Here is a 25,474-nt window from a genome sequence, read left to right as displayed (position 1 = left end):
AAAATACAAAACACGAGTAGTACACTGAAAGAAACTAAAGAAGACCTAAAAAAAAAAAAAAAAAAAAAAAAGGGACAGACATCCTATGTTCAGGAATCAGAACCCAACATTGATTAAGATTGAAATATTCCCCTAAATTGATCTACAGACTGCATGCAACCCTAATCAAAATCCCACCTGGTTTCTATGTAGAAAATGAGAAACTGATCCTAAAATTTCTATGGAAATGCAAGAGACCTAGAATAGCCCAACCAATCTTTAAAAAGACAAAGCTGAAAGATTCATACTTCCCAATTTCAAAATTTACTACAAAGCTACATCAAGACGGTATGGCACTGGCATAAGGACAGACATACAGATCAGTAGAACAGAATTGAAAGCGCAGATATAAATCCTCACATTTACAGTCAACTGATTTTTGACAAGGATGTCAAAACAATTTTGGTACTGGGACAAATGGATACCCAGATGCAAATGAATGAAGTTCTACATATCATACAGCAAAAATTAATTCAAAATGAACCTAAGACCTAATGTAAGAGATAAAGCTCTTAGAAGAAAACATAGGTATAAATCTTGAGGACCTTGGATTAGAGAATAGCTTCTTAAATAATCAAAAGCACAAGCAACCAAAGAAAAAATAGGTAACTTGGACTTCATAAAATTAAAGACTTTTTTTGCTTCAAAGGATGCTATCAAGAAAGTGAAAAGACAACCCACAGGAAAAAATATTTGCAAATAATACATCTGACAAGAGACTTGTATTTAGAATATATAAAGAACTCTCAAAAGCAATAAAAGGAAACCCAATTTTAAAATGGGCAAAAGATGTGAAGAGATCTTCCCAAAGAAGATATACAAATGGCCAATAAACATAGTAAAAGATGTTCAACATAGTTAGCCATCAAATAAAAACTACATCATTAACAAATCCAAGCCAAACAGCAAGCGTGGGCAGGGATATAAAGAAATTAGAACCCTCATACATTGCTAGAGGGAATGTAAAATGGTGCAGCCACTTTGGAAAACAGTATGACCATTTTTTGAAATGCTAACCGTAGATTTATCACATCACTCAGCAATTCCACTCCCAGATATACAGTTGACCCTTGAATAATATAAGTTTGAAAGCACGGGACCACTCACATGTGGATTTTTTTTTTTTTGATACAGTACAAAACTGTAAATGTATTTCCTCTTCCTTATCATTATCTTAGCACTTTCTTTTCTATAGCTTACTTTAATGTAAGAATACAGTATATAATACACATTACGTACAAAATATGAGTTAACCAATGGTTTATGTTACTGGTAGGGTTTCCAGTCAACAATAGGGTATTAGCTGTTAAGTTTTTGGAAAGTCAAAAGTCATATGCAGATTCTCAACTGCACAGCAGGTCAGAGCCCCTAAGTCCTGCATTGATCAAGGGTCAACTATACCTCTAAGAGAAATGAAAACCTATACCCACACAAATTTGTCCACAAATGTTCCTAGCAGAATTATTCATAATAGCTAAAAAGTAGAGACAACTCAAATAAATGTCCATTAGCTGATGAATGAATGAGTAAAATATGATATATATTCACACAATGGAATATTTTTTGGCTAGAAAATGGAATGAAGTATTGATATATGCTGCAATGTGGATGAACCGTGAAAGCATCTGCTAAGTAAAAGAAGCCAGTTACAAAACACCACATACTACATGACTCCATTATACATTCACATACTACATGATTCCATTTATGTGAAATGTACAGAATAGGCAAATCCATAAATAGAAAGTAGGTTAGTGATTGCCTGAGCAGTGAGGACAAGAAGGAGTAATGGGGAATGACTAATAATACCTACAGGGTTTCTTTTTGGGGATACTGAAATGTTCTAAATTAGGTTGTGGTAACAGTTGCACAACTCTGAATATATGAAACACCAGTGAACTGCATACTTTAAATGGGTAAATTTTATGGTACTTTAAATATATCTTAATACAATTATAGAAGAAAAAAATAACATCTAATGTATGAGTTCCCTCTGTACAAAGGCAATCTGAATCTATAGTGTTTAGGTATGAATAATTAGGTCTTACAAGGTAACAATAAACCCAGAAAACAATTGCTCTAGCAGTTAAGATAGTAGTTAACTTCAAGATTATGACTGGGAAGAGGCATATGAACAGTTGCTAACAATGTTTATTTCTGGGTGGTGGCTCCATGGGCATTCGCTTTAAAATCATTCGTTAAGCTATACACTTATGTTTCATGCACTTTCTCAATTTTAAAAGGTTTAAAAAGTAAAACAAAATTATAAAAATTACTAGAGAAATACCATCAAGAAATCAGACAGGTAGAGAGAATGATGGGTCTAACTACATAAAAATTTTAAACAGTAGAAGTGGTAACTCTCAGCACTAGCTAGGATACTCAGAAATAGGAACTGCCACATGACATGCGTAATAAGCAAACTACAGACTGCTTGGCAATATGTATCAAAAACCTCAAATATGTGCACACCTCTTAGCAAGGATATACACCCAAATCTTAAGGAAGTAAAGATGTCAATAAAGACTTGACTACAAACAAGCTTGTGATAATAATATTGCATTACTTATAATGAAAAAATTAAAGTGTATTACTAAAACATAGTTCATTCATCCACATATCCATTAGTAAATATTTACATTATCATCTAAAGATTTCAGAATATGCTAAAAGATATATTATAAAATACATTCAATATTATTTTATCTTTTAGAAATATACAACACAGATAATGTGGAAGTTATACACCAAAATGTCACAAGTTGTTTTCTTCATGGGAGGTGAAGTAAGATTGTGTTGCTTCTAATTTTCTTCTGTTTTCTTAATCTGTATTTTCCATTTTTTCCATAATAAAGGAGAAAGTTTCTTTTTAAAAAAAAATAAGTAGTTGATAGTATGTGCCTCAGTATGATGTGATGAAAATGGAACCTCATCTCTGTGGTCTTCCTCCACAAAACCCCCGAGAAAACCAATCATAAAACAAACATCAAATTCCAAGAGGGGCTTCCTATAAAAGACCTGACCAGTATTTCTCAAAACTGTCAAGGTCATCAAAAACAAGGAAAGTTAAGAGGAACCTAAGGAAACATGACTCCTAACCTGGCATCCTGGATGCAGTCCTGGAACAGAAAAAGGACATGAGGTAAAAACTGAGGACATCCAAATAAAGTATGGACATTAGTTTCTAATAATGTATCACTATTAGTTCATTAATTGTAACGAAGGTACCATGATGGTATAAGATGTTAACAGAAGAAAATGAGTATGGAGTATAGAGAAAATCTGTACTAATTTTTCTGGCTCTCTAAAACTGTTCTAAAACACTAAAGGTAGTTCTAAAAAAAATAAAGAGTTCTGAGTTTAATTTTTTGCTGTTTTTCGGTTTATGGTGATTCCAAACGAAAGGTTAGAATGCATATACATTGTACGTATACACACACACACACTTATACAGAGAGACAAAGAATGAACAAAATATTAGGCTTTTTTAGGCGTTATAAAAGGAGTTCCTTGCAATACACTACATATTTATCAATACACACAACTTTTGTATATGTTATATAATGTAAACATGTCTGTATAGATCTCATCTATTTAAACCACTCCTATGGAAATAGAGATGTAAAATAAAATAGAAATATAATTACGTAAGAAATATAAAATAAGTTACAATGCATTTTTCTAAGCTATATAAGATGTGCACTTTTAGCAGAACGCTTATTTTGACTCAGTTAACAAATTAGGCATCCCTAATTTCTTTTCTTACTGAATGTTGATCACTGAAATAGCACATCATGTACTCCTAGAGGGAGCCAAGTCAGAGAGCAGAGAAAAGCGCTTGCTAAAATAATTTTCTCTTCTTTCCCAAAAGGGAAAAAAATCAGCAGTGGTGACCAGTCCTGCTGAGTTCTGTGGAAGTTGGTTCCCCTAAGTCCAAATAAACTGTAGTCCCTTATGAAGCCTGCTGAGAAGACCAAAGGGAAAAGGCATTCCACTTGTTAAAGGTTTATTATTTGAGCTTCGCAGCCAACTATAATAAGGGAGAGGGAAGCTGTCTGCAAGCTGCATGCAGATTTAGCTACTCAAGTTCCATGAATGTGAAATAGAACACTGAGGCTAAACCCTTAAAATTTACTAGGCAGTAGCTTGAGGGAGGTGGTAGCTGAGAATAAAAACTTGGAGCCGCTAATATTTGGGTCAGTGATTTGAAAGCAGCTCAAGTCAACACAGGACTAAAATTCTCAACACTGGGAAAACTGTGGCTTCCTCTCGTTCTAAGAATCACAATACAGCAGAGAAAAAGTACAAATCTCTTCTCTCCTATACCTCCTCTCACTCTGACCTAAAAATAAATATTTTTACTTTTTGCTCAGATTCTTATCTATTAAACTGCTGGTGGATGGGAGGGCTACAAGCTAAACCTCTTTCCGCATATCGTGCGCTTCACTGAACGTCTTCAGGCTGAATCTCAGTGACCACTCACTCTGTGCTTAGGAGTGGCAACCCTTTTACTGTGACAGTGACATGACTATGATAGTGATGTGAGGTCTCAGGTTGGTTATCTATAGGCATGTGCTTTAAATTACTGTAGGGTTTTGGTTAGGAGTATGAATTAAATACAAAGGGCAGAAGCAGAACACATTAAACATCATGATGAATTAAGTCTACTTGAAAAAGTATACATTATTTTTATATAACATATATATGTATTATTTTCCAAATTCCCAGGCTATTTATTGCACAAATTACAACCGGAGAAAAATCTTTTTTGACATGAACTAAATCATTAATCCTCTAAAATGCAAAACAGAAAGAAGAAGGAAGTCAAAAGCAAAAAGGTTTGTCATGTAAATAGGACAGATTTACAGGACAGAATGGTTTGGGGCTCAAGTATGGTTCTGCTGCTAATATAGCATGTCCTCTTGGGCAAAAGAGTTCGGCTTTGGTTGGTTTTCCCAACCCTGAAATGAAAATACAGATCTGATGTTTCCCCAAGGCTGAGATGAGAATCAAAACTTTTTACAAGATATATGTTGAGTTAAAAGAGAATTAATATGAAAACTGGATTAATGGTATATTTTAACCAATCATCTATCAAATAATAATAGCAATAGTTATCAATGACTAAATGCCTACTAAGTGCAAGAACATTTTATATGAGGTCCTTTATATTCATTATTTATCTTAATCCTCACTTTAACCCCCAAGAGATATCTATAATCTACTTAACAGAAAAAAACCTGATAAGAAAACAGGCTCAGAAAAGCCAAGGAACCTGCCCAAGATCACAAAGCTAGTGCTGAATGGCAAAACTACAAATCAAAACAAAATCTGCATCTCAAGACCATGCCCTTTCCACTAGCCATTCAGAATTAATCTGGCATTAACAGGAAATGAGGCATTCACAGCAGTAAATTTCCAGATGACCACATTTTAACTTCAAAATTGTATGTAAATCTGTCTAAAAAATATAACACACACATCCTTTTTCTTCAATAACTCAAGATCGTGATTGCAGACATTTTGAGGCAGATCGCAGCTATAGTTGCTGTCGTCCTCTCCTTGCTGAGGTTGAGCTATCTGAGTGAAACACTGGTAGTACCGCTCCCAATCACCTTCCCCAGCTACTCGGCAGCCAGGAACTCAGATAACTCCTGGGATCCAAACAAATCTAAGTCAGTAAGGCCCTGTGATGAGAGCCTGAAGGTGGTTCCAGCTAAACACACCACATATTTTGTTCTGCTCTTTGCTTCTTAGCTTCCTTCTGGATCGTAGCTGTAATCTGTCAAGGTGAGAGTCCCTAAAGACTGACCGCCAAACAAATGAAGCCTTATTAAACTAAACCAACATCTTGTTTCACCTTACTTCCTGATCACTTTAGATTTCAATTTTCTAAATGTCATCTTGTTTCAAAAAGATCATACTATGAACATACTTAACTTCTAAAACCTATTGTAGAGCAAACCCTTCAGGAGATACGTACACCTGTATTTAGTTGCAGGATACCTGAAACACAACAGGTCGTAAACACTCTCACGAAACTTAGTCTGAAATTATAAACTGGACAGTGATGGTGTGGCATCTGGATGCATTTGAGGAAGGCTTTCCTTAGCCTAAATACAATCTCTTCCAAATACCCACGTTTCATCCGTTTCCCACACCCAGGAGAATGAGTGACTGGATAAATGCGTCTCTGTACATCAAGGATAACATTTAGCACACAGCACGTAGTGGCCCACAAATATGTCTCCCTCTCCTCATCCAGGCAAAACGTAAACTCCCTGGAGTCAGGGAGGGTTTCATCCTCGTCTTTCATGCTCTACTCCCAGAGCCTTGCATAGCGCTTCCCAAACTGCAAGCGCCTCCAGAAAGTACATCCTGTCCTCCATTCATTTGTGAAGCGTTTAAAGGTACCAAAATGTGTTCCTCTTTTACCACCCACTCCCTCCCCACATGGGTTCCTGGAAGGGATGATAAGACACTCCTTGCCAAGTATTGAAGTATTATACCTCTGTGTTAAGCGGAAGTATAAAAGACAGCATCCCTATTTTAAGATTAAGGTCTCAGTAACGTTCCTAGGGAAAATTAATGCTTAATTTTCTCATATGCCATTGATAAATGCCACGTACCCGCCCTCAACATGTGGTATGAATAAAAATAATATGTCCTTGCCTTAATAACAGAGCAGATACATAACCTCAGTTGTAGAATTTACTCTGTGTTTTAACTTTAATCATTTCCACCTTATTGAAACTGATGTGCCTACTGGTACTGAAGACAGTACAAGATCAATAGTTGAAGTTTCTGTTCATTTTGACTTCAGACATTTACACTTCATTAGAAACGACTGAAGCATACTGTCCCACATTCAAGAACCCCTAGTTAGCTCACCATTTCATGCCTCGTGCCACTTATTTACTCGTATCGTCAGTATTATTAACGCAGGTTCTTCTATGTAAACTGTTTTTTTAATGTTTATTTATTTATTTTGAGAGAGAGAGAGAGAGAGAGAGGGAGAGGGAGAGAGAGCATCCCAAGCAGGCCCCACTCTGTCAGCACAAAGCCCGCCATGGGGCTCGATCCTACCAACCATGACATCATGACCTGAGCCAAAATCAAGAGCTGGACGCTTAACCAACTCAGCCAGCCAGGCGCCTCATACGGTAAACTATTTTCTTAATACCTCTTCACTTTGGATTTTTTCCAGTTGACTTTTTTAATACCCAAATCCACATATGATTCAGTGAGTTCTATATTTAATTCTCCTTCTGAGTCACTTGGAAGTATTCCTAATTTTGCAGCAGATTCATAGAGTGAAATTTCATCTTTTAGTTCTGTTAATTCTTCCTAAAACACAAAATTATTGAAAATTATTTTCCAATATGAAGGAATCAGTCATCCCTCTGTGCTTCAAAATTCATCTTAACGATCAACAGAAACCAGAAATACTTCTTCACATACCTTATTTACATTACAAATAACTTTAAAATAAATGCTAAGAACACAGGTGTACAATGAAAACATAGATGTCTGCAACTTTAGAAAGGCCAGCACATTATCAGGTTCTCAAGTACACGGACTGAAGAGATGTGTAAATGAATGAGAGAGCAAATCTAAGTGGTTTCTCTCACGCCTCCTGTGCTTACATTAGGTCCTCCACAAAAAGTGTCTGTCCCTTGAGCTGAGAAACTGACGGCAGCACTTTTTGGCTTTCTAGAGCTCAGAGCGGCCTGGTCTGCCAAGAACGTGTTGTACTTGACTCTGCCGGTGGGAAAAGGCAAAATACGTCTTTCCAGCAGAGGTAATACTGGAACTCTTCCTCCAGTGGAAAATGTAAGTCGCGCTGGGGGAGGATGTGAGGGAACTGCAGCTACACTGCGGGTTTCCCACACCTGCGGATACACTTATCTCTGCGACCACCAGTAAGTGAAAGGACATGCCGTGTGAAGGAGGTGACAGGCAGACGGACAGGAGGGTGCCAGGCCCTGGCTCCGCAGTCAAGACAGACCTGGGCTTAACTACCTCACTGTGTGGGTGAGACCGTGAACAACTCTCATTGGCCTGGAGACGGTCCAACCAGCTCCAACCAGCTCCTTTAGAGAAATCCAAGGTCCAGAAAAGTGATGTAAGCACTGCCTAATTCAGTTACCCACAGAGTCTCTTCCAAGTGGCAACACTCACTTGCAAAGCCTTGTTCATGTTTTCACTCATAGCATGTGCTTTTTGTGCTTGCTGCAGCTGGAACCGTAGCTGAGCCACCTCCTGTACTGAGCCTAGGGGGGGGGAAATCAGAGAATGCACCAAAGGTAAAGGGATGAAGAACCTACGATGTACAGAAGAACTTGAATCCGCTGAGGCTACAGAAGGTGGGGTCCTGCTTTGTTACCTTGTTATTGCCTTTCTAGGAGGACAGAGGTATAGCCAGTGGGACCGAGAAGGCATAGGTCCAGACATCTCCGAGACATGTCCACACATTTAGTGTGGCTCCTCATATGTCCTTGGGAGGTTGAAGACCTGGACTACTGTGACCTTGCTATGAATCAAATGAGCCACGTCTACAGACCTTAACACTCCACAAGCCCTTTAATAGGAGCATAATGTTCCAACTCGCAGAAAGCCAAAACAAAAATTCTTTGGAACCCGTTGCTACCCTCTAATAAGAAAACTACATCTTGCTGCCTTTAGCTTCTTTCGAAATGCTTTTATTTCCACCACCCCCACCTCCACATGTGAAAAAAGCATCTTAGGGCTGTGTTTCAGAAACTTTGGTAACCTAATGTTTTAAATGTACTAGGGGAGGCTCCCATTTGAAAGGGATGTTACTGGGCTTCCTCAAAAGAAAATGAGCATCTGGGAAATGGTTAGGCAAAGTAATGATGGCATATTATGCAACTAAAGAAAATCATATTTCAAAGCCTTTAATGGCAAGGAAAAAGGCTCACTAAACAATGCCACGTGAAACAAAAAGGATACAAAACTGAAGAGGGAGGAGGGACCCAGAGTACGAGCCAAATTTTGCCCCCACCAAAACATACCCACACACATATTTTAAGAGTCTTTGACTTTAGTACTTCCAACTTTTGAATAAGCTACTCTTATACACATTGTACTAACAGTGTGAATTGGCTTTGCGTGCCAAAGTGTGACTTTCGCATATCAGGTAATGAATAACCACTGAGCCATTTTCACAGTAGGAGCTACTCACCAGCAAACAGGGCAGTTTATCTGTATGGTAGTGTTTGCATAAACATGTGATTATTCTATTGCCTTTTACTCTAATATTCTACAAAAATTAACAAGAAAAAAACACAAAACTACTGCTGAACCTAACGATAAGAAGCATGTCCCAAACTTAACACCATGAAAACCAAATGAGTAATTTTAAGCATGACAAGAATATAACTCACTAGCTTCAACTGGCCAGATAAATGAGAGAGGAAAAAAATCCATGGAGTTTTACAAAACGATAGAAATACATGCTCAGACTGAGCTTAAAAAGCAAAATATAATGGGACTTCATAGTCACTTTTACTTTTCATGGATAGAATCTACCTTCTAACATAGATCTTGTTCAATTTTTGCACATTCAGCTTTGGTATGTTTTCAAAAATGTGCTATGTGCAGAAGTAGGGAATTACCTATGTGTGTGAGCTCAATTTCACTTGAAGGAAATATATTCAAACATTAACAACAGTTATCTCTGTGTGGTAGGATTATTGGTTATTTTTATTTGTTACTTTGCACATTAAACACATATAATAGCAACACTTGAAAAACTGTCACTGGTGGTCTTTTCTACCTTTCTCGATTTTTAGAATTCATGGATCCTACTACATTCTCTTTGCATATTATGCTAGCCTACTGTGGAGACAAGAGCCCACCCCGGGCACCCACCTGAGTGCAAAAAGTTGGCACACTGCTTCTGACTCTCCTCTAGACTTCTTGTCAATCTGTTAATGATCTCAGTCTTTTCTAATTTGGTCGCTTCTTGATTCCTTTCCAATTGGTTCACTTGGTCTTTCAAATGACAACAAATATCTTCCTAAATAGAAAGTATTCAAGAAGTCATTTCATGATCCGTTGTTAAACGTTAAACAAATATGATACACAATTGGATTTTAAGTCAAATATAAAATCACACAGCAGCATCACCTGTTTTATAAGGTTAAGTGCACAGGACTGGGAGGAAGTTAGAACAAACTTGTATGATCTTGGGTGAGTCATCAACTTCTCCATCTGTTTTTTTCTGTTGTAATTATGCTAATAAAGGTTAAATTCAATGATTTCTAAAGTCCCTTCTGTTCTATAATCACAAGACACTGATATTCTAAAATTAGATTTTATCCAAGCCAAAGAAAATATATTACACTTCTATTTGCATTTTACACTGTCAGTGTAAGTGTATGTATTCATATTTAGGCAGCCCACTTTGAACCATGGACTCTGTATCCCAAGACAGGAAGGATACAGATACATAAATGGAAACTCACTCTATTCTGAACAGCCAAAAGCTCATTCTACTCTGAGTAGCCAAAAAAAATCTCTCCCTCTTCTGAATTTCTTTTATACGGTTTCTCTTTTTCTTTCTACCTTTTACATGTCTTATTTCCTTCTTTTTCTTACTTCTACAGGTACCTATGCAGTGCCTTGCACAAAGTGAGGTATAAAAACAAACAAATAAACAAAACAAAACAAAACCTTGAAAAACAAATGACAAAAAACCCAGATGGGACAAATGTGTGTGTGCGTGTATGTGGGTATGGGCACACGCATGCACTCATGTGTGTAGCTGTATGGGGATATGTAGAAAATGCAGAGCACGTATATAATATACTCAAGTTTCTTCAAAAAGAAAAATGTGTTTGGGAGTAATAAGCCACAGGAGTCCCAAGCCTAGGTAGAAGAAAGCATCACTTCTCACTCAAAAAAGCCTATATAGGCTGAATTCCACACAAATAGCAGAACATGAGACAGCCAGGAGTATATTAAGGTAAATGGTTAAAGTCACCTGAAAAAGCCTGAAGAAAATAAGTTGTAATAAGGGCTTTGAAGCAGACAGAAGGCATTTAGGGCCTGATCCACAGGATAATGTAAAGCCCAATAATGCTTTCAGGATACTAACACAAGGGACACCTCATTAAGGATAGCGACAGTATCGTTAAGGAGAGGAAAGAGACTCTCAAGTCTCCTGTTTTACCTCAAAAATTCATGTGAATTTTGCATTCTCTTTCATAATGTAGTCATGTTTGCTTTAAATTTTTTCTACCAAATTTTTGAGCAAAATGAAGCTTCTGGAAACTACTCCATGTTTATTCAACAGTGCAAACCTCTTGGCTCTTGGCTGCTAATTCCCAGGCCAGCTTGAAAAGCGTGGCTCCAAAGTGCCAAAATACCATGGCAAACACGATGAATGGGCTAACGTTAATGACAGTGTGAATGTGTGTGTGAGAAGGGGTGGGGAGACAACCAACATTTACTTATGTGCTGGGGAGGCTACGATCACTCTTATAAGAGACCGAGAACTGGCAAAAAGTTAGTTCAAGAAAAGGTATGAAAAAAACTATATAAAGAAACGGCCAACTGTAGCAATAACTTGACTATATGCAACAATCAACTAAACCATGTTGTTTCCTGTTAACAAGTTCAGGGAGCCAATTACACTCAGAAACCTGTGCAGTTCAAATACCAAGAAACGAACAAAACATGGTTCTATGTTTTCCATGAGTAGATTGAGTAAGAACATTCAGTTCCAGACAGGTAAAGGCAGACATCCCCTAAGACTGACCAAGACAAGTGTGGTGATAAAGAAATAGTAGCTGAATCTATCTTTGGAAGCAAATGGAATTGAACAGGTTTCTAAAGCACAGAAAAATGAGGATTGGGCCACACACACATAGGTCTATGGGGACCTCTTAGCTAAAGATAGTGTTTAAACTGGAGCCTTTAAATCTAACATTAAAGCAAAGTTAGAAAGTAGACCAGGTGAAAGTCATGACATAGAAACCAAAGTCCACAACTTCACCTAAAGGTGAAAATTTCAAGAAGACTGAAAAGAAGAAGGGTGTTATACAATCAAGGAGATAATCCCAGATCTTAACCCTATATTCAGAGATCTCAGAACATGACACTTCCATGAAAGGGAGAGACAGAAGACAGGAAGGTCCAAGAGATGGTTTGCTATTAGAGAGTTCTGTCCCTGAAGGAACACTGAGCTCAAGAAGCTTCTCCCTCATCTGTTCTGTCACACTAGAAAACCTAAGAGGAACTCAGCCATAGTAAAAAGAACTGTTATACGTTGAGAGCGTGTACAATCCTTTTTACCTACAAAAGATGACGGCTTCAGGAAAGCACTAGATGAATAATATAATTTCACAAGCTATATATTTCTCAAAATATAGTAGCTACATAGACATTTTAAGAAAAAAACCTCAACTGCATCATGGATTGCTACTCCTCCCACTACATGAATCAATCCCTGTGTTGCATTTGGTCTTTCAAAATATAATTAAATATACATTAAAGCTTTTTGGGATGAGCACTGGGTGTTGTATGGAAACCAATTTGACAATAAATTTCATATATTGAAAAAAATAAATAAATAAAAATAAATAAATAAATATACATTAAAGCCTGTTTACATCCTGATATTTAGCTGTTGTTCAAAAGATGTTTGCTTAACAGATGAAATAATACGATTAGCACACAAATGTAGTCCTTTCCCACCAAAAACAAGTTTTTCATAAAACAGTGAATTTTTAACCTTTGCAAGGCGAAGCATGAGCCTCTTATGAGGAAAATCAGAATGAGTTTGTGGGTCTTCTCAAAAACAAAAATGCATCTGCCAACATCCAAAAGAAAACCATACCCACAATTTGAGATTCATCAAAGCCATGGAGCCTAGTCATGAACTGCCTTAGGGGACGCCAGATTAAAAGTCTGTATAACTCACACAACGTACTATGTGTGAAAATCTATTCTGTTGCCACTGTACACATACAGTACAAAGCACATAGGGACACAGCTGTACGTAACTGCGTGAATAAGTTTGCTTACTCAAGTTCATCTGCTAAATTATCCAGCTATTTGTACCTCGCTACTATTTTCCAAGAGTTGTTCTACTTTTCTCGGTAATATGCTGAATGGAGTACAGGAAAAGGTTTATCTGAGAGTGAAGAAAAGTGCACTCTGGGGCGCCTGGATGGCTCAGTTGGTTAAGCGTCCGACTTCGGCTCAAGTCAGGATCTCCCGGTTCGTGAGTTTGAGCCCCACGTCGGGCTCTGTGTTGACAGCTCAGAGTCTGGAGCCTGCTTCGGATTCTGTGTCTCGCTCTCTCTCTGCCCCTCCCCTGCTCATGCTCTGTCTCTCTCTCTCTCAAAAATAAAATTTATTTAATAAATTTTAAATTTAATAAAATTAAAATTTATGTAATAAACATTAAAAAAATTAAAAAAAAGAGAAGTGCACTCTGAAATTTTATTTATTCAAATGATTACCTGGGGTTTGGGAGCATAAGCAAACCCACCACCTGACTCACCCTTAGTTTACATTTTATTCACTTTGGGGCAAAAATAATTCAAACTGTGAGAGATGCTGAGACTTTCCTCCTTATTTTGTTTATTACACTACTCTCAAAAATTAACTCTTCTCCCAAGAACCACTTGTAGACAATGTTTACTCACAGGTTAACTACCCAACAAAGGCTTTCTACTGGTTAAACTCCCAGGACAACCTCGAAAGTTCAGGCCAGCTCCTAGAGCACTAGCCTTTTCAGTCTGGATTTACCCTAGGGCAATAATTATGTATAAATACTCTACAAATAAAGGACCGGTAGGTAGGAGAACTGAGAAAGTACTAACCAATCCTATAAAAGAAAAAAATTTCCAAAATGATGCCCACAGGACATCTTCATAGATTAAAAATCTTTGGCTTTTAATTTTTACTCACAAACACCTACTGCAAACATCCAAATTTTCCATATGAAGAACCACAAAGTATCAGTTATGAAAAATAACCAGTTTTACTTGTTAATGACAGTGGCTCATTTGAGATCATCCCAACCTGCTCCTTAAGTGCAGTGACTGTAGCATCCAGCTTCCTTTGCAAGGACGACACTTGCTCCTCATGCTTCTTCGTGAGGCCCGTAACAATGCTGTCGTGCTGCTCTCTCACACGCTGGAGTGACTCAGAATGATGGAGGTCCAGCAGCTGCTGCTTCAGGCTTTCCAGAGCCATTTCCGTCGTTCTGGACTTCTTAATCATCTGGAAGGTACACACAGGACATCCACGTTTACAATATTTTGACTCTGTGCTCTCTTTATGGACATTAAAACTCAACCATCCTTTAAGGAGAATAGAGAAGAAAGGGTCTCCCTATGGTGGCTCTAGTTCCTTAAAACTTGCCTAGCTGGGAAGCCCCAGGCCCATGGTCGCTGGAAACATCATTCACTGAGAAAAAAACCTATAGTTACCTGAGGAGAGTGACAGAGGATTTTGCTTAGCATGATGGCAATGTGGGTACCAGACAAGGAGTCTGTGGCTACAACACTGGTCCCAGTACTGTTTGCATCTCTCTGAGCCCAGTGGGGGTGGGGGGGACCACAATTGTTAGGTCACAGAAAAATGACAACTGTTTCTTAAATGTTTCTTTTCAAAAGACTGATAAAAACTATCAGTGATTACTTACTAAAAAAAAAAAGTTTTGGAAACTATGTCTGTACAGCTGTTGAAAAATATTGGTATATTAGGCTAAATAATGGCTTCCAGGGGCGCCTGGGTGGCGCAGTCGGTTAAGCGTCCGACTTCAGTCAGGTCACGATCTCGCGGTCCGTGAGTTCGAGCCCCGCGTCGGGCTCTGGGCTGATGGCTCGGAGCCTGGAGCCTGTTTCCGATGCTGTGTCTCCCTCTCTCTCTGCCCCTCCCCCGTTCATGCTCTGTATCTCTCTGTCCCAAAAATAAATAAACGTTGAAAAAAAAAAATTAAAAATAAAAAAATAAATAAATAAAATAAAAAAATAAATAAATAAATAAATAAATAATGGCTTCCAAAAGATGTCCATGTCCTAATCCCTAAAACCTGTGAGTATGTTATGTTATATGACAAGGGAAAAGCAAGGTTACAGACGAAATTAAAATTGCTAATCAGATGACCTTAAAATAGAAAAGATTAACCTGAGGGTGCCTAGGTGGCTCAGGTGGTTGGGCGTCTGTCTGACTCTTGGTTTTGGCTCAGGTCATGATCTCACGGTTCCTGAGTTTGAACTCGCATTGGGCTTCCGCACTGATGTGCAGGGCCTACCTGCGATTCTCTCTCTCTTCCTTTCTCTCTGCCCTTCCCTTGCTCGTGCTCTCTCTCTATCTCAAAATAAATAAACTTAAAAAAAAATGCTACAAGATAAAAGATTATCCTGTATCACCTGGGGTCCAATGTATCTAGAGAGATCCTTAAACAAGAAAAACTGAGGCAAGAAAGTCAGAACCAGTGACTTCTGGCCCTGAAGATGAAAATGGGCATAAACCAAGGAGTGCAGGTGGCCTCTAGGAGCTAGAAAAGGCAAGAAAATGGGTTCTCCCCCAGAGCCTCCAAAAAGCAGCACAGCCCTGCTGACCTTGACTTTAGCCCAGTGAGACCCATATCAGACTTCTAACCTCCAGAACTGTAAGACAGAAGCACTATTTCAAGCCATTAAGTTTATATTAATCTGTTACAACAACAATAGGAAACCAATACACGTGGTGATTCTGTTGCTTTTATGTTTTCATTTATGCCTTATTTCTTAAAAATGCAATTTCTAACTTATAAAGAGATTAAAAAGTTATAACCTTTTACTACATAAAAGCAAGTCAGGTTTTTAACCTAAGGACTATCAGTTTTCAAAAAGTTAAAATGCTAATAGTCTATATCACACAAAAATTAAAATTTAAAATGAGGCTTATCCTTCATTTCTAGTCCAGAGATTGACTATTCCAATACTGTGCGAAGTGCTTATGGCATTTATTCATTTGCTCAATAAATAATGTGACTACTTTGTAGTAGGCAGGGTTCTAGGCACTGAAGGACATGATGAAAGGCAGGCAAGGTCCAGACTCTTACTACTTTCTGCTGGGAAGGGACAGACCTTAACAAGTAAACAAAGGAGATCATTTCAGATAGTTTCGTTTTTAATTTTTTTTTAATGTTTACTTTTGACAGAGAGCGTGAACACGAGCGAGCGTGGGGAAGGGGCAGAGAGAGAGGGAGACACAGAATCCGAAGCAGGCTCTAGGCTCTGAGCTGTCAGCATAGAGCCCGACAGAGGGCTCGAACCCACGAACTGTGAGATCATGACCTGAGCCAAAGTTAGATGCTTAACTGACTGAGCCCCCCGAGGTGCCCTTCATAGGATATGGTATGATGAAGAAGAGTGGAAATGCGGGGCTTTGGGCAACTTCAGATATAAAGTGGCTTGTTTTAGCTCACACCTGAAGGATAAGGAGCCAGATATGAAACAACACTGCTTAAATTCTTTCATTAAACCATCCTCAGAACTAGCACAAATCTCATCCAAACCAAGCTCACAATTTTATAGTCACTTTCATTTTTAGCCACCCTTTTTCCCCCTCTCCAAAATGGTTTGACTCTCTCTCATGAGTCACCCTCCACCAGGCTTGGCTACCAATAACCTCTGATCATTTCCAACCATTAAATGGCTATCTAGTTCATTAATCAAAAAATGTGATGCCACTTTATTTTTTTTATTTAATTTTTTTAGATTTTATTTTTAAGTAATCTTTATACCCAACATGGGGCTCAAACCCACAACCCCGAGATCAACAGTTACATGCTCCACTGACAGAATTCGCCAGGTGCCTCTGTGCCACAACTTGAAAGGCACGTGTACCGGAGTCAGGAAATTTCAGTTTTGCTGCTTCGTCAATAACTGGCTTTGTAATCTTGGGCAAGTAATTTGACCTCTTCCAAAATTTGATTAACTCATCTATAAAGTAAACACAATGCCTCACTAATCAAAATCCCAACAAGATCTTTTTACAAACATAAAAAGTTGATATGCAAAATCTAGAAAAGGAAATGTAAAAAAGAGCTACAAAATTTTTAAAGAATCCCACCAGTAGCCCTTGTTATCCAAATTTCAAGACATACTGTAACGCTATAGTTGTGTTAGTATCAGAGCAGGAACAGAGAAATATATAAGAAAAAACATGTACAGGTCACGTCAATGTTCAACAACACTCACTCAACATATACTGACCACCTATTATGTGCCAGGCAAAAAGAAGACAGGGGAAACTTAGGAAAAGAAGGAGCTTATTAATCAAATAGCACTGTGTTGTAGAAAGGACCTTCCAGAGAGGAGAGAGGGTATATATGAGAACATAAAAACAACAAACAGGGGCGCCTGGATGGCTCAGTCAGTTAAGCATCTGACTCTTGATTTTGGCTCAGGTCATGATCTCACAGTTATGTGAATTTGAGCCCCACGTTGGGATCTGCATGAACAGCGTGGAGCCTACTTGGGATTCTGTCTCCTCTCTCTGACCCTCCCCCACTTGCCCTCTGTCTCTCAAAATAAATAAAAACTTTTTAAAAATGTAAAAAAAAAAAAAAACCAACAAATACACTGCTGAGTTTGAGGGGAGTAAAGAAAGAGGTAGGCAAGGATCAGATGGCCATTTCAATGTCACACTTCATCCCACAAGTAAAGCGAGGTCACTGACAGGCTTTAAGCAAAGGAAAGATGATATTTTAGAAACATGACTCAGAGGGCCATAAGAGAGAATATGGAGAAGGGGTAAAAGACTAGAGACTATTTAAGAGATTTTTGCTAGAGATGGTAAAAATCCTGAATCAGGGGCATGCAGACAGAAATGAGGAGACTCAACAGAACATAGTAGCTGACTGGATGAAAGAGGACAGAGGACCTGAGGTCTCCTCCAGACTTCTATCTGGTACACAGATAACTGGGTGGATGGGAGCACCATTCCTCCAAGGTAAGGGAAACAAAAGCAAGCTTATGGTAGAAGAAGGTATCAACTTCAAGGTTCTTCTAAATTTAGCCCTACGATACCAAAAGCTAAGCAATTAATAAATAACCTTTTACCATAAGTAATCATGATAAAATATTTACCTGTTCTTCGTTCACTTTTAACGCTTGTATTTGGGTCTCCAGTGCTTTTATTTGTGCTTCAAGTTGGAGCTCTCTCTCTTTTCCATTCTGAAAGAGTTTCTGTGATTCTCGGAGGCTGAGGGTCAAACCTTCCTTTTCATCTAGAACATTAAAAATGTTTACATAAATAATAAGTTACTGTACAGGGACCCCGATTGTAACAATCTCTATCAAATATCAGATCCATATCATAAAAATGTTCTGTTCCGTTTAGATAGTGAACTTCAGCGGATTTAGAGAAAACCAGGAAAGCTCCAAAAAAGAATGCCTGAGTGACACCAAAAAAACTGAGAGAAACACAACCACTTCCTTCAAAAATCTTCCCTTTGGGAACCACAAGATTTCCTAACAATGATTTCAGCATTTGTTTACTTGAGAAACTACATAGATGTGACAAATCTCTGTTAATCAAAGAAGGGATCTGAGGACTATTAACTTTTTATATGTACTTGCAATGAACTCTTAAATTCACCTAATCTTAAATTCTTCCCACATACTTTACTGTAACCGTTCACAAGTTCTTCTCTCAAAAGAAATTTTATGAGCATTACAGAAAAAGACCTTTTCACTATCAATTATGTTTGAAACAAGTTCGAGTTCAGTCACAAAATTATTCTACAAATGAAAAGTTCAACATTGACCAAAACTACAGAAATCATGAAGAGTAAGCAATTATAATTTGAATCTGTGTTTACTCTATGTGCTTTTCCCAGCAATGACTCCATTTTCTCCTTGGCACTTCCAAAGGAGTTCAGGATCACTAACTCTTACTTGGACTCAAATCTTATGTTAATTTGTAGGCTTAGAAAATGTATTGCAAACTAAACACAAGTCCCTTTGGGAATTGGAATACTTCATCCAAGGTAAACTACATAAGGAGTCAACAACTTATTAGGACAGAATGCTACCAGCATAAAGAATGTTCACTGATTCTAAAAGCCTGATAGAAGAGTAAGAGGGAGAAAATGAGGATCTCGAAATAATATGTTCTGGAGAGAAGTAATCCAAGGCCAGGTGTCAAAAGTCCTGGGTTTTTGTTTCATTCTGACTCATTATGAGCCCTCCGACCTAGGGCGTCCACTCTCTAAGCTTCATATTTATTTTTTTTTTAATTTTTTTTTTTAACGTTTATTTATTTTTGAGACAGAGACAGAGCATGAACGGGGGAGGGTCAGAGAGAGGGAGACACAGAATCCGAAACAGGCTCCAGGCTCCGGGCTGTCAGCACAGAGCCCGACGCAGGGCTCGAACTCACAGACCTCAAGATGGTGACCTGAGCCGAAGTCGGCCTCTCAACCGACTGAGCCACCCAGGCGCCCCTCTAAGCTTCATATTTAAAGTGAGGCTCTCAGAAACAAGATCTGTAGCTCTAGTGCACCTCATAAATGACAGCACCCAACAGGTGTCATCTTACCTTTGACTATCAGAAGCTGGTGATTCAGATATCTAATTTGATGCTCACTTTCATTTAACTTTTCAACTAAGTTGTCTAGTTGTCTCTCTTTTGCTTTGTTAAGAACCTGAAGTTGGATAATCTGCATATTTTCTGCAGAATCTGCATTGAAATTAAAGACAATTTATTAGATAAAAGCAAACACAAATGTAAATTTGTGGATACAACTCAGTATCATGAAATCAATTCAATTGATTCCAACTAGCATTAAAAAAAAAGACAGACGATAATGTATCAGAGTGCATCATGTAGTATGAATAATGATTATTTTGTGAAACTTGTGTTTTAGTTATAGATACTTATTTACATAGGTATATATTATAAGACCTCAACACAATGTAAAAAATGTACTTCTTACTGTGGTCACTGCCAGACATGTTTGAAAGTCTGGTCTAGAGTAGAACCCTGAATCACTACCATTTTGACTAATTAAAGATATGCATATACCAATTACAATGGAATAGAGTTCTATGCTCTCATAAAATTGAAAAAAAAAAGTACATCAGCTTCTATAAAGCCATTTCTAAAGAAAATTTCTAGACATCCTTCTCAAAATTTATTTTAAACAGGAGTGGGAATTAAATTGTATTCACGTTCATGGCAACACATAACTGTCGCGTTAATAAATGAACAGATTAATAAAGAATTTTGAGGTCTTCTTTCAGAAATGATTCAAGTCATTTTAGGGACCACTTAAAAATGACTGGGGGAAAAAGAAAAAAATTATGTGTAGGAGAAGGATAGTACTTCAACAACAAAATGACACACATTCTTCATTTTCTACTAGAACAATGCCTCTACTTGCTAACAACCAACACAATCTTCTTTTTTAAAAGAAAAATGGTTAAGACCAAAAGAAAACCGTGAAGACTGGAAACTTTGTTACAAGTCAGACTAAAAAAACGGAGGTAGCTCAGGAATTAGCAATCTACAGGCCACACCTCTCTCCAAAGTCATTTTTTTTAACTACTGTTGCTAAACTGTAATCACTAAATTCAGCACTACCATGCCATTAGGTTATTTCATTAACTCCCAAATGTCAAATTTAGGCAAACGTGTAACTTACTTAAACAAAAATAAATAACTAAATGAACCGACTTGATAAAATGCAGACTGTTAAGAAACTGATGTAAGGTTATATGTGCAGAAAGGCCGAGAGACAGAAATGTAACTGAACACAGTGCAGCTGGAAGAGCAAATACCAAGATGTCAGGCCACTGGCGTGATGCTTATTTACTCAGCCCAAGCCAGTTATGCCACACACGCTGTCCACTTCCTCATCTCCTCATTCCACAGCACCTTCTGAACAAAGAAGGGGTCCCCATATTTGCCATGGACGCCTTCAGGGGAAACTGAAGCCTGGCTCCCCCTGGAACTGTCCTGCAGCCCACGTGTATGGTGGACATAGCTCTCTGAAGGTGGGGCATGAAGTCCAATTTCCTTGGTGTAGCCCAGGGAACCCAGAATAGCCAAAATGACCTTCCCCCTGCTTCTCGAATGTACAACAAACAAAAAACTTGCTGTCACACTTAGAATCACACTGGCTCTTCCACATGCATAATAACTAGAAGTTATCTCACATGTTGGAGAGTGTGACAATAAAAGCGAAGCGTATGAAACACTCTTTCGGGTGTTTCAGTCGCAGCGCAAGTTCTGCCTTTTGGTTTTGGAGGCTTCATCTCAACATTCTCTAGTCACACTTCTCACTCTCATATTTATACGTGCACTATATATGAGGAATTCTTTTTTTGGCAAGTGCCACATGACTAACCCTGAGATAACTCCAGTTTAAATTCTGAACAATTAAGTACTTTATATCAGAGTTGTCTAATTATTACACTATAACTCTAAAAAATTAAAAGAAAAAAGATGATAATGGCTGATTACTAAATTACATTTCTGTGTGGTAATAAAAAATCTTAGATTGAAGAGAAAACTATAGTTCATTTTCTAAATTAGACTTCAGTAAGAAAAATAAGAAAAATATGTATCTAATGAAAAGTCTTTACCAACTAGAATGACTGAAACGTACAGTTGAGAAGAACTTCTATTAATCTTTTATTATAGTAAGTTTCAAATATGTAAGGTAGAGAGAAGAGTGCAGTGAATCCCATAGACCCATCACCCAGATTCAACAATTATGAACTCATGGCCAGTCTTCCTTCAGCTACATCTCCACCCAACATTACCCCAAACAACATATTATTTAAAGTACATCCAAGACTTCATATCAGTTTATTCATACATACTTCAGGATCTCTAAAAATAAGGGGACTTTAAAAAAAAAAAAAACACACAACTCCATTATCATATTTAAAAAAAAAAAAAAACAATTCTTTAACATGTCCAAAGTGTTCAAAAATTCTCCAATTATGTTAAGAAATAAATATAAACTTGATACATACTTTCATTAGCTCCTAAAAACTGTTGTTGCAGGCCTTCAAATGTGTCACTTCCCGCTATCTCCTGGGCTGGTGAGTCATCATTCTGGGCAGAAGACTGATAAGGTTTATATGTCACTTTATATGGTTCCAAGGCTTGACAACTGGGGCCTTGTGATATACCAAATTGCTATTATAAGATGATAAATGAAATTGACAATCATGATTTGGCCTTTTCTTTGAAAATGATCTGAATCAAACACCTCAATTTTGTCATGAAATTTAATTGTGGTACAATTACAAACTTTATACATACAACTTTGCTTAAAAATACCACCTATAGTTATTTAACAATGTTAACTCAAAGTCTGCAATATATAATTTTATGTATCTTAATTGCACTTCTCAAAATATAATGGGGCCAATTCCATAAATAACACTCAAGAATTCCAGTAACATGGGGCGCCTGGGTGGCTCAGTCGGTTAAGCGTCCGACTTCGGCTCAGGTCAAGATCTCGCGGTCCGTGAGCTCGAGCCCCGCATCGGGCTCTGAGCTGATGGCTCGGAGCCTGGAGCCTGCTTCCGATTCTGTGTCTCCCTCGCTCTCTGTCCCTCCCCCGTTCATGCTCTGTCTCTCTCTGTCTCAAAAATAAATAAACGTTAAAAAAAAAAACAAAATTAAAAAAAAAAAAAAGAATTCCAGTAAGATCATATAGAAATATTTAAGAATGATTTAGATGATGCCAATATCCAGGGAACATAAAAATGTACACATTCAATAACAAGAACATGTGATACAATACCTCGTATGTAATAAATATTCAATAATGCTTGTGGAATAATTAATATTCCATAGAAATAGAAGAGAAAATGACCACGTTACAAGGACCAAAAAGTCATCCTCTCGTTGGGTGACATAAAATAGCTGTTGGCAAAAAGAGGAAAAGCTACTGGCAAAATCAATGTCACTGAGAAAATCTAAGAAGCAGCTACCTATATCCTAAGGTCTTATCTCATTAAACTCTCCCAGGGCTAAAAAGAAAAAAAAAGAAAAAAAAAAGTGTTTCTTTCCTTAAGATTCATCCTGTCTACTGCTGTACCATTGCAAAACAGGTATCAGCTTTGAAGTGTTCAACCTAAAATGTTACAGAGGCAGTGAGCTAGAAAATCAAGGTAACTAAATGGTGTCACCTACATAGATTTACCACTTTAAAATTACATCAACATACCTGAACATAGCTTCTCATTGAAGCACGGTGACACGGTAGAAGCCAGAAGCAGCAGTAAGCGAGGTGATTCTTTGGCAAACCTAACTTTTAATATTTAACTGTTTCTATAAAGCCTCTTATTTTAAAATTCTACCTTCAGATCATGAATGGATTGTAAACAGAAAACAGCATGACTAATTCAGCATGAGCCTGAATAAAAGCACTCGCGGGACTTTTTGTACTTAAAATAAAGCTTACCATTGCACTTATACACATTTTAAAAATAAACACACACAAGCAAATGTGTACACACATACACATGAATTCCTGAAAGTCCAGTTCTTACAATACCTGGAAATGATTCCTTTGAGGATCTGAAAATTTAATTATATTAGTTGGCTGGCTATTAAATTCCTGCTTCTGACCATTGGTATATGGCCTAAAGTTTTCAGGAAGGTGATATAAATCGGTCTGTTCATAATTACTTGGAGGACTGTAACCACTTCCGCCTTCATCTCCAACTTCGTTAGGATGGTACCCAGGATGCTGGTCGTCAGCTTTATTTTGATTGTCTCCCCAGCCATTGCCACTTTTCTCTCCAGTATATACATCACGAATCTCATTATAGTCCTAGTAGATAACAAAAGTAAAACAAAGGCACTAAGATCTAGTCCCGCCCTCACCAAAGTCATCATCCACCAGATACTTACATTTCCACTTTGAGATTTAGGCAGCACTTGATGCTCATGCCAGTTCATCTCCAATTGCTCAGAGCGATGCGGTCTTGAGAAAAATCGATACTTTAGATTTAGAGCCTATCACAGAGAACTCCCAAGATTTTAACATGTTTTCCCTCCAACCTTCACCTAAAATTCTAAGAATCAGTTTACAGTTTTATAATCATGTACATTATTGCCTACAGAGAATCAAAAGAAAGAGTCTTAGGGTATTGTAATATATGAGTGAAAGTGATTTCCGGTCCTTACTCGCCCTCTGTGCCGTCCTCGCTGCAGTCCGAGTAGGGGAGTTCAGGGGAGGACAGGTCATCATCCAGCATGTCGTGAGGTAGGTCAGTGAGTAGCTGCTGCAACTAAGACAGGAGAGCCAGCATCAACATCACACTGACTTAAACATTTAAACTCAAGCCAAAGCTGCCTTGGAAAGCATGATTTTGACTTTAGAAGACAAAGAAGTTCCTAATTTCTCCATTTAATAAGCGTTTTAAATTCCACACACATTATGTTCATCATTTCATGTGGGGAACAGGGGAATGCGTAATATCAGGATTTACACTAGAAGGATTTACACGTTTTCCTACAGAAGTCTTAGATGAAAACACACATACATCACAATAGAATTTTAAAACTTCTTTATAGACACACAGGAAGTCATGATAATGGTACAATCACCGTATTATGTTACCACAGGGCAGACTTGAGTCTCAGAATCCTGTTTGACCAGTAATCAGAAGGTGGGGACTTGACAATCACACATTCCCCATGGGAGCCTGAGGAGCCAGCTCTACTTGGGCCAGGTGGTGAAAACAGTAGTTCCAGCAGCAGCGGCAGGTGGCCAGGAAGCCCTTAAAAGCTCTAATAATGTGACAGAAACCCCTTGGAGAGTGATTAATTAGCAGACTGGTGTCTAATCCCAATGATGAAAAGATACATGATACTTCAGCTCTTGTAAAACAGTTGAATAAAAACAAGAGTTTTAAGTCCACTTTTCCACAGGTAGCACTCTCAAAAGCATAACTCCAAAACTGACATAAAAGCATTTGACCTCACTCTGTAATGTTTTTCTAGATAAATCACACCTTTAGCATCCCGCCTATAAAAACTAGATAAAAACAAATTCATTTAAGTTTCAAAATAAACCGTGATTAAGAGATGAAGAAACTAATTTGTTGAATTTCAGTATCTGTAAATGTCTTTCTTCAATTTCCAATATAATGTCTTAAAAGTGGTAACAATCAGAAGATTCAAATATTATTAAATAGAAGAAAACAAATCATCATCATGATTTCTCATTAAAATTAAGCACCGGTTAAATTAACAAGTTGACTGAGTCCTCCGCAGCACATAAATGAATCCCATAAAATTACATAATGTGAGTGTGTTTTAAAAATATTAAATACTCGGGGCGCCTGGGTGGCGCAGTCGGTTAAGCGTCCGACTTCAGTCAGGTCACGATCTCGCGGTCCGTGAGTTCGAGCCCCGCGTCAGGCTCTGG

At 37.9% G+C, this 25,474-nt stretch overlaps 1 protein-coding gene across 1 annotated transcript in view; it reads right to left on the bottom strand.

The window, feature by feature from the left end:
* The window catches only part of CEP152 (centrosomal protein 152), an 88,509-nt gene that overhangs the window by 54,688 nt on the left and 8,347 nt on the right, over positions 1 to 25,474 (bottom strand). Inside the window, exons 3-12 of the mRNA XM_032593643.1 lie at positions 24,229 to 24,332; positions 23,953 to 24,025; positions 23,594 to 23,872; positions 22,059 to 22,224; positions 19,615 to 19,755; positions 18,162 to 18,301; positions 14,098 to 14,298; positions 9,934 to 10,081; positions 8,221 to 8,312; positions 7,223 to 7,386 (exon numbers count right to left, since the gene is read on the bottom strand). Of these exons, the coding sequence (XP_032449534.1) occupies positions 7,223 to 7,386; positions 8,221 to 8,312; positions 9,934 to 10,081; positions 14,098 to 14,298; positions 18,162 to 18,301; positions 19,615 to 19,755; positions 22,059 to 22,224; positions 23,594 to 23,872; positions 23,953 to 24,025; positions 24,229 to 24,332 (1,508 nt within the window). The remainder of the gene's footprint in view (positions 1 to 7,222; positions 7,387 to 8,220; positions 8,313 to 9,933; positions 10,082 to 14,097; positions 14,299 to 18,161; positions 18,302 to 19,614; positions 19,756 to 22,058; positions 22,225 to 23,593; positions 23,873 to 23,952; positions 24,026 to 24,228; positions 24,333 to 25,474) is intronic.

This window comes from Lynx canadensis, chromosome B3, assembly GCF_007474595.2.
Source record: "Lynx canadensis isolate LIC74 chromosome B3, mLynCan4.pri.v2, whole genome shotgun sequence".
In the NCBI taxonomy this organism is placed as follows: Eukaryota; Metazoa; Chordata; class Mammalia; order Carnivora; family Felidae; genus Lynx; species Lynx canadensis.
The sequence above is the reverse complement of the archived record's forward strand: the minus strand, read 5'-3'. Positions and strand labels throughout refer to the sequence as shown.